Raw genomic sequence first — 10,000 nt, forward strand, 5'->3', positions numbered from 1 at the left:
ATTTGGTGTTTGAGCACATAAGAGACGGGACAGCCAATCCAGTGCAAGTGTATTATCACACCCCACTCGCCCTCCTTGTCGTACCAGCTGTCATTCCGCATACCAACGCTACATCCCCACACGGGGTCATGTATACACCGCTTCGAGTAAAAACATTAACAAAATTAAACCAAAGAACATATAACAGCATATATTTGATTCGTTGTAGTGTAATATAAACACTTCTAAAATATTAAGGTGTACTCTGGCCAGCCATAACTGAGTTGTAATGGACCAGAAAACTCACCCAGGAGACGATTCTGAGGATAGTGTGCGGCTGCTGGAAGAACGTGATGGGATCGAAGGCGCCTCCTGCCTTTCCCGCTCCATACGCCATCCCCTCCATCTTCAGCCTGCTATCTATTTTCCGTTTATCTGCGTCTTGGATAGTTATTTTGCCGATAGAACCGGTGTATAATAAAACGGCTTTGTTACTACTGAGACAATTCGCATTCAATTTTGCAAAGAACGACACGTAAATCTAATTGCTCCGTCCTTATTCTCCTCCTGCCCTCTTACCGTTGCTTCTTCTTTCTCACAAATCCAGTGTCAGCCCCCTTCTACGTTTATGTCTGCCACTAATACACAGTGTAACCCTCACGTTCTCCGTCTTACTCCCTCTTGCAAAGCAGAGATGAAGCACCAGTACAGAGTGGATGGTGAAAAATATCGGCGAAACTGGTGGATACGCACGCTCATACGCATGAGTGCGCGCTTTCCGCTGTCAGGCGCGCTCTTGTTGGAAAAAAAGTCTCATTCCCCATGGTCCAAAATATTCGCTCGCCTAAGTGTTACTTGGTCGAACCGACAGCAAACTGTTAATATCTTTTGGAAGTATTATGTTGAAATTCCTCGGTATATCTATGTACTGTTTACAATGATATCATTATTGTTACCAGGTACTGTCTGACCACATAGTGGATAACATATACCTGAACTGATTACTTTTGAACAGGGTTTAGTGCTTTCCACACTTTCTACAAACTCTGACACTTCAGTATACATTGTAAATGCATTGTAAATGACTGGCCAATAGCAAAACTAATTTATTTCTGTTACTTTCGTGTTATGTAATGTCGAATTAGTTATGGATTATCTGTCATAAATACTATAAATTCACTGTAGCTGAGTGTGCCTATCAACGTAATGCCTCCTGGCATCACATAATTGCTGAATCAAATCTGCCTCTCCTTTTTTCCTCATAAAAACGTTTTGCATTACAAGATGCTGAGTGGTACTGCTCCAAAAAACTCCCATGTAAATTTCCCATTCTGATTTTAGATGAGCACTCGGAAAATGTAAGGCATCGTCACTAACTGTCAGTAAATAAATAGATATGCAAATAATCTATTTAGGGAAATGTGGATTTAAAACACACACACACACACACAGAGATACATATATAGAGGATATACATACATACAGACATATATATATATATATATATATATATATGTGTGTGTGTGTGTATGCGCGTGTGCGTGTGTGTGTGTGTATGTGTGTGTGTGTGTATATATATATATATATATATATATATATATATATATATATATGCTTCTATAGACAGTTTAAAGTCACTGTGTGGCCCTGCATAATAGATATTTTTGTGAAAATATGAAAATATGAGACAACGCGACATGGTGGCATTGCTTCGAAATATGCTGTTTGGTGTCAGGTGGCAGCGCTGGGTGAGATCTGTTTTGCCATAGGGTTTATCAAGAATCGAACCACTAGCAATATGCAATATAACGGTAAACTTGTGCTTACTACTGTTGTCAATAGTAGTAGAAGTAGAGAAAGAAAGAAAGAAAGAAAGAAAGAAAGAATTACACTGCACGCACTTTCATTAAAGGCCCTAGTGCCTTTTATGCTATTTTTGACGCCACGACTATTTGTTGTTCAGATGAGTCGTGACCTCTAGTGGTTAAGGCGAATAATGCTACGAAAATTTATAGCTGACGTACGTATTTTGCGTCAGAAAAACTCCAGCCAATCATATTGATGCAACTGGTCGTAGTCGTCAGTTGGACCAATAGAAGTGTTACATTGTAGTTGCCCGGCAACGCATCATCTGTAGGTTGCCTGGGCGGAAGGAAGACTACACAAGAGCTAGTAAAGAGCATAAACTTGGAGACGAGAAAAAACAATAAGTATAGCGACTTAACTATCTTTCACCACTTCATACTTCAACAGTGTCTTACAGCACCCTTTTGTTTCCAGCTCGCTGCAATGGTAAAATTAAGAGCAAGATGCATTCTTGTAGGTAAGATCGATAATACAGTGCGCACTTGCACTCCGAATACTATCATTAACGTTAGCTATCTATATTAGCTTGTTAGGTTCTTTCATGCAACTTCAAAGTCGATGACTGTATTTACAGATCATTAAAATAAAGACAAACGATCTAACAGAGTTGAGTTGGCCGACGACATACACAAAGTAATTGACCCTCCTTTCTCAGTCCGCTAACTTTAATCCCTCTCCTTTCACGACGTTACATTTACGTCACGTTAGCCATGTTAAAAAAAGATGACTTTTTTATGTAGCGAGCGTTATAATATTTAACTAAAAGGAATGATCAGACAGACTACTGCCATTTCGGCTGCTGAGTGAATAAATGATATATTTCTTATGTATAATATCATGTTTTATTCAGGGGACGCTGCAGTGGGTAAGAGCTCTCTGTCCCAAATGTTCCGCAGCGACGGCACTCATTTTCAGAAGAACTATAGCATGGTAAGACCCGTACGACTCTCGCTCCTAATTCTGATTTTTTTTTTTTTTTTTTTATTTTTTTTTTACGATTAACGAAAGTGAGAAAAGTTATTTTTCCCTTAATGAGCTTGCCAACTTTACATGCTCATAAGCAGTGCGCTTAAGTGCTGTATGACTTTCAGTGACTGCAACATGTTGCCCTGGAAAAGACAAATCAGCATTACTAATCTCGGTCAATGCCACTTGGCTAAGCGCGAGCGTTCGGATATTGGGAAAATTTGTGCTGCGCAAATATAGGCAACATCTTGTGCAGCTAATCATGATCCAAAGGTGAAGAAAAACAAGCCCTATCCCCATTATTGTTGATTACAGAGCCACACTTAAAAGGAAATCCTTCAAATCAATTTTGTATTGATCAACTTGCATCAGCACACTACCAAGGTGATCTGTTATAAAAGCAGACATTGGATGAGGGAGAGAGATCCACAGCATGCTGCTTCATTAGATGCTGAGAGAACAGATAGATGACGTTTAGTCCAAAGAGAAGCTCGGGAAATCTTTGCATCCAGACGATGCTATAATGTGCCACAATGTCTATCCTGCTTCTCCACAGGGACTAGAGTCCAGTTAGGATAAATCTTTCTTGGTGACCGTGGTTTGTGGTCGCTAAGCTACGCTACAAAGTCTAATCTTCTCTGCACCAGTGACTATGGTCCTCCAGAGGAAAGTGAGAGGAGCCCAATGCCTTGTCAATGAGGAGTTGTATGTCTGCTCACATCAGCATGCTGGAGGCCCGGAGGTGATGGGAACGTCGATAATTAATACAGCAGCCGCGGTAATCGGGCAGTGTGTGTGTGTGTTCCAGAGGTGTTGGACAAGCACGACGTGATCCGCTTGGCAATATGGACTTTAGTCTCCTGAGCGCCCCCTATCTGTAAAGGATCACAAAGACCGGAGGCCGATTAAATTGGTTGAAAAAGGGAAAGATTAGAGAGGTTGTAAACTGAGTGACAAGCGTGCACATGGAAAGATAAAACACGGTGAATATAGGAAACAGAATGAGAGAGAGAGAGAGAGAGCGAGCGAGCTGAGAGAGAAACAGTACAGATGATGAGTACAGATCATTAAATGTGGCATGCTGTGATGGATTGGTACTGGTGTTTGGGGCGTAAATTGAAGGGCACAGATGTTCTGCAGAGGCTTCAGAGATGCCGCTCATGAGAAATGTCAACAGGCTTGTTAGTGAAGGTTGACTGTATTTACAGCTAATGAGTTCTCATTCACATTCCACAGAGCGAGCTTGCTAGTCCGCCTCACATCTGCTTTCTAGCTATTACACCGTCTCGGGACACCGTTAGCGTTGCAGTTGTTTTGTTACAAAGCGAAAAAAAAAAAAAAAAAAATTCGAGGCTTTGCCGCTAGTCCATAAATTCTGGGGGAAGGTTTTTATTTGTCGACCAGACAGATGGTTATGCTTTGATTTATCTACAGTGTTTTACAGTGTTTGCGAAGGAGCGTTAACTGGCGCCTTAGAAGCGTGCATTTTAAAATGTGTTTGAGTGTTCAGAAACCTCCAAAATGATTCAGTTGAGAAGCTGTATGTCAGTTTTGAAGCTGCTGTTGAACGTGATTTATGGGTGGCTGGTTAAGACTGTCATTTCCTTAAAGATTTGTCTGTGTTGCAGAGCGCTGGAGTGGAGCTGTCGGTCAAATCAGTCATCATTCCAGAGACCAAAGATAGTGTGGTGAGTAGCTGTCCCCTTCTTGTCTCATTCACATGATAGCATAATTAGTCATTCAGTTAACCATCACGTGACTATAGAGATCTGTGACAGGCAGGAGTGTGTGTGTCTACACAAACCGTCTCCAAGGTGATGGGAATTTTGTACATTCATTTGCAATGTATTTGAGAATGCAGCTCAGTTCTGTTGTACTGACATATTTCAGGTACAAGTGGATATACATTCAAATATATTCAGTTGTTTGTTTGTTTGTTTGTTTGTTTTCTTCAGGAATTGTACGTCTTAGACTGCGCGGGTCATGAGACTTTTGTGGAAGCCTGTGAGAAGATGGTGAGAGAGTCAATCCAGAGGCGTCTTCTCCAGAACATTGCACTGATGACTAAATCTGTTCAGTAGGCGTAGTTAGTCTGTATCGTCAGCTTCATGTGTAGTGTATTTGCTCAGTTCTCTGCTTTTAGTTGTTACAGTGGGGACAGCCGTCAGCATTGTGTCTTTTTGTGTTACAGTGGGGACAGCCGTCAGCGTTGTGTCTTTCTGTTTTTACGGTAGGGACAGCCGTCAGCATTGTGTCTTTTTGTGTTACAGTGGGTATAGCCGTCAGCATTGTGTCTTTTTGTGTTACAGAGGGGACAGTCTTCAGTGGTGTGTCTTTTTGTGTTACAGAGGGGACAGCCGTCAGTGGTGTGTCTTTTTGTGTTACAGTGAGGACAGCCGTCAGTGGTGTGTCTTTTTGTGTTACAGTGGGTATAGCCGTCAGCATTGTGTCTTTTTGTGTTACAGTAGGGACAGCCGTCAGTGGTGTGTCTTTTTGTGTTACAGTGGGGACAGCCGTCAGTGGTGTGTCTTTTTGTGTTACAGTGGGGACAGCCGTCAGTGGTGTGTCTTTTTGTGTTACAGTGGGTATAGCCGTCAGTGGTGTGTCTTTTTGTGTTACAGTGGGTATAGCCGTCAGTGGTGTGTCTTTTTGTGTTACAGTTGAGACAGCCATCAGCGTTGTGTCTTTTTGTGTTACAGTGGGGACAGCCGTCAGTGGTGTGTCTTTTTGTGTTACAGTGGGGACAGCCATCAGCGTTGTGTCTTTTTGTGTTACAGTGGGGACAGCCGTCAGTGGTGTGTCTTTTTGTGTTACAGTGGGTATAGCCGTCAGCATTGTGTCTTTTTGTGTTACAGTGGGGACAGCCATCAGTGGTGTGTCTTTTTGTGTTACAGTGGGGACAGCCGTCAGTGGTGTGTCTTTTTGTGTTACAGTGGGTATAGCCGTCAGCATTGTGTCTTTTTGTGTTACAGTGGGGACAGCCATCAGTGGTGTGTCTTTTTGTGTTACAGTGGGGACAGCCGTCAGTGGTGTGTCTTTTTGTGTTACAGTGGGGACAGCCGTCAGTGGTGTGTCTTGTGTTTGACATCACCAATGAAGCATCGTTCTCTGGCTGTAGCCACTGGTTAGAACGAGTCAGAAGCCACTGTCATGGTCTGCAGATCCCAGGTAAATATAACAAACTCTAAAAATGTTGGATTTGATCTTCTTATCAACTAAACAGGGCTCCTAGGTAATTACAGCAGTGTTTGTGTGTGTGTGTGTGTGTGTGTGTCTGTGTTCTGAAGGAGTGCTGGTAGGCAACAAGTCTGACCTGTCGACGAGGAGAAAGGTAGAGGCAGCGGTGGCCATGGAGTGGGCTCAGAGCCAGGGACTGGAATACCACGAGACATCCGCCGTGAGTGCACTTCACATCGGGCTGCAAAAACAGGCTCATAGCCTGTCCTGGTCAAGAGATACCCTCTCCTTTTTATCCCATAGCTCCTGCCCTCATTAACCCCGCTGAAATCATACGGGTGGTCTCTACTATGTCACTGTTATGTCATTATTATGCCTTCATATCTTATTATATTACTATTATGTAATCATCATTGATTCATTATGATGATAAGTTGTATTTGTTAATACATAAACATTTAATGCGTAAACATTTTGAAACATTCAGATTATTTGCAAGTCTTGTGTTTTTGGACGTGGCAGGGGTCTCATGTGTACGTGTGTGTGTGTGTGTGTGTGTGTGTGTTACAGAAAGAAATGGAGAATTGTGATGCTCCCTTCCTAAGTCTCGCAAAAGCGTTCCATGCCCTGTATCAGGATCGGCTCCAGATCATTCAGAGCTTGGTATAGCGGGAGACCATTTTGGCTGTTACATTTACACCTCATCAGGTTTTGAAAATTCAAGTCATTTTTTATTATCAATAGTAATAATAGTACTGTATTTTTTAAGACTGCATTTCCGTGTATATAATGTAATTATATCTATTAAATATCTTTTGGTTTTTTCTACAGCTCCTCTTTTTAGATTTGCCTTTTTTTTTTTTTCTCTCCCCACACACACACGAACACACACACACACACACACACACACACACACACACACATCTCCATAAAGTCCGCGGAATTTGCTAGCATAGTTACATAACGTAATACAGATCCGTTTCCTCAGGCTTGTCCCTCTGAAAAGAATTTGGTGCATGGATGCATCACTGGCGGAGCCAAGCTGTAACACTGCTTCTTTTGAAGTCTGTTAAAAACGGCTAAATGAATTGAAGCGAGCCCTGTAATACACCGAACATCAGCTGAATACTCCATCACCGCACTGTCCCCCCCGTAACACACACGGACAACACATTGTGCTATAGAGCTCATGTAAACATGACACGATGAACGTTACATTTGCATTCCTCTCGCGTGTGTTTTATTTTTTTTCTTTCTCTTCCTTTTCTTTCTTTTTTCTTTCTTTCTTTTTTTTTTTTTTTCAAACGTGGTGTTAAATAGCGTAATTAGAGTCTTAATCACCCGGTTGAATTGAGACGGGGGGGGGGGGGGGGGGGTCAACCCCGACGTCCTTGTTAGCATCTCATGACTCTGCAGCCTTTTCAAAGGCTTTGTCTGCTTCAGAGCACAACTATAGCTAATCTGATTATAACCCACTGTATTAAATCGCTAGTCTGCTCACAAACACATTCGCAAGCACCGTGAGAAATATCTCTGTAAAAAAAAAAAAGATTTGAAGTGAAACGTTGAATTGTATTAACAACGTACTGAAAGATATAGAGGGAAGAATGGTTTTGAAATCAGTGCTGGACTGCGTTTGATTTCTGTGGGTTTAAAATAAAGGAAATCGAAAGACTTAGGTGTTAAATCTAAGCTTAATCATTAAAACACTAATCAGTGTCTGCATTATTTATGTTTCATGTTTTGTGTAAATGATAATATGTAATGTGTTAAATATTAAAAGCAAACATACTATTATTCACAGAGTTATGATTACCTGTTTATGTTTCTTTATATACGTAGGAGTTTCTAATTATGGTTATGATTACGAAAAAAGCAGCGCTGTCAGCACAATGGCACTGTGCCGCCATGGAAACAAGCGAAGTGATTTTTTTTTCCCCCCTCTCAATTTCTTCTTCTTCTTCTTCTTCTTCTTCTTTTTGTGAAGTTGAGAAGTTGAGCGTGCATGTAATCATAATCCCCTTTCACTCATCCATAATGTTCCATAAATAGGTATGCGGAGACACTTTCTTTGAAACTGATGTGCAGCTGAAACGTTCTTAGGGGGCGTCGGGCAGGTTAGCGTTGATGCGCCGTGACCTTAGTTTTGTCTCAGCTCTGGCTCTACACCCTCTTCTCTCTGTCTCGACTCTCGGCCCTCTCTCGGTCTCAGCCCTGTCTCTGACGCTGGCCGTTTTTTCCCCCACCCGGTCTCTTTCAGCACAGAGGGGCTCCTGGCTAAGAATTGCCACCATGCTGGTTTACAAAAAAAAAAAAAAAAAAGGCCATCTTTTTCAGGCTCTGACGGTGACTACACGTGTACGGCCGAGGGCCACACGCGAGCGTATGAGATGATGGGGGAACTAGACGCGCGCAGAGGGACTGGCAGGTGTCTAATGCGCCGGATTAGTGAACAGTCTCCAGCTAAAAGCTCTGTGTCCCAGTGCACGTTCGAGCTTTATCCGTGGAGCCAGATAACCGAGGCAAAGACGCCGTACGCGTAGCCCGATCGCTTAAAGCGTCGCCACAAGAGAAAAGGAATATTCTGCGTACGAGGCGCATGAGCCGGGCTGAAGTGAGCGCGGTCTCTGTCTAACTGATGTTATGAACTTCGTTTGGTTTATGTGGTGTATAAAACGCAGGGAGCGAAGCCCCCTTTCTTTTTTTTTTTTTTTTTCGCAGTGAGAAAGCGGGGCGATGATGTCGATGGCTAGAGCCGAGCCACATCTCCTAGAGGCCGATACTGCAGCGTCTGAGCACTACCGCACAAGCATTAGTATTCTGCACCTGTCCCCCTTCACACACGCACATATATATACACACTCACACACACACACACACACATCTCAAACTCAAACGCTTTCGATTCGGTCCTCCGTCGGCCAACAGAGGGTGCAAGAGTTCATCCTTTCCACCGACCGATGGCAGACCCCTTTTTATTTCCCAACAAAAGGAATCTGCTTTGTCGATCTTCCGTTTTAATACACGAACGAGAAGACAAAAATTTCACTGGGTTCTCTGATGTTGCGAAGTTCACTGAGGTGAGAACGAATGAAGGGCACGCAGTTAAAATGCTATCTGGTGATATCTGGGTGGGAATTTTTTCAGTCTTCCATGCTCTAGTCCCCGTGTCATTTTAGAGCCACCCAGCCAAAAGTTCTTTGCCATCAAGTTTTTGAAACACCGAGGTGACGTTCTACGTATAGAATGTATGTAAATTATCTTATGAAAGACATGAAACCTTTTTTTTTTTCTTTTTTTCTGCAGAAAACCAGTATAGTCTGAGGTAGATGCAAAAGAAAAGCAAATTGCCTCCAGTTCCCCGTCATTCGGTAACGCTGGACATTTTGAGAAACATTTTAATCTGCTGACGAAGAGCGGTGTGATGATAAGCCAGCTCGAAAAAAAAAAAAAAAAGAAAAAAATTCCATTTAATTTTGTTTCTGCTAAAAGTGCCCTTATTTTGCCCGTCCATCTGCTCTCTCCCTCACTCCTTTCGTTTCACGACAACATCCGTGCTGCGTGTTTCTCTCACCTTTACCTACCTTTGCCGTGTTATTTGTTGCTTGCCATCAACCTTGTTAAGGTACGTACTGTTCTAGAGTGTTCTTGCCCCCAAACTCTCTGTTCTAAAAAAAAAAGAAAAAAGGTCCAGCATCTGCTTCATAGAGGTTCAGGCAACAAAAAATACACCATTAAGAAACGGAAACATTAAACGAACGAGCCTATTAAATGTTCATTAGTTCAGGATGAAGGATATAGATTTGGGACTAAGTGGTATCTTCAGCATTTGTTCGGATGTTACAATGACGGTGGTTAAGAGAGGAGAGGTTCGTGGAATGAGTCTATCTTTCAGTTAGAGAATATAAAGGGAAGTTCCAATAATTGTACATCATTCCGTAAGCTCTCACATTGGTGAGTAAAAACAAAAAGCCTATTTTAAGAATGTTGCTGAGCGAAACTAAAAAAAACA

At 42.3% G+C, this 10,000-nt stretch overlaps 2 protein-coding genes across 2 annotated transcripts in view; one reads left to right on the forward strand and one right to left on the reverse strand.

Annotated features, from left to right (window-relative positions):
• syngr1b (synaptogyrin 1b) overlaps window positions 1-385 on the reverse strand; it is a 13,163-nt gene extending 12,778 nt beyond the window's left edge. The window contains exon 1 of the mRNA XM_030781641.1: window positions 287-385. Coding sequence (XP_030637501.1) covers window positions 287-385 — 99 coding nt within the window. The remainder of the gene's footprint in view (window positions 1-286) is intronic.
• Window positions 386-2,254: 1,869 nt separating this feature from the next.
• ift27 (intraflagellar transport 27 homolog (Chlamydomonas)) lies at window positions 2,255-6,657 on the forward strand. The gene is made up of 7 exons (XM_030782719.1): window positions 2,255-2,302; window positions 2,696-2,775; window positions 4,440-4,499; window positions 4,767-4,826; window positions 5,862-5,979; window positions 6,099-6,208; window positions 6,559-6,657. The coding sequence occupies exons 1-7, from the start codon at window positions 2,269-2,271 to the stop codon at window positions 6,655-6,657; spliced, it is 561 nt and encodes a 186-aa protein (XP_030638579.1). The 5' UTR covers window positions 2,255-2,268.
• Window positions 6,658-10,000: the final 3,343 nt, after the last annotated feature.

This window comes from Chanos chanos, chromosome 8, assembly GCF_902362185.1.
Source record: "Chanos chanos chromosome 8, fChaCha1.1, whole genome shotgun sequence".
Classification (NCBI taxonomy): Eukaryota; Metazoa; Chordata; class Actinopteri; order Gonorynchiformes; family Chanidae; genus Chanos; species Chanos chanos.

Coding starts and splice junctions, on each gene's coding strand:
- ift27 (XM_030782719.1), top strand. CDS start 2,269: ATGGTAAAATTAAGAGCAAGATGCATTCTTGTAG. Junction 4,827..5,861: donor TGGAAGCCTGTGAGAAGATG/GTGAGAGAGTCA, acceptor TTTGTGTTACAG/TGGGGACAGCCGTCAGTGGT. Junction 6,209..6,558: donor AATACCACGAGACATCCGCC/GTGAGTGCACTT, acceptor TGTGTGTTACAG/AAAGAAATGGAGAATTGTGA.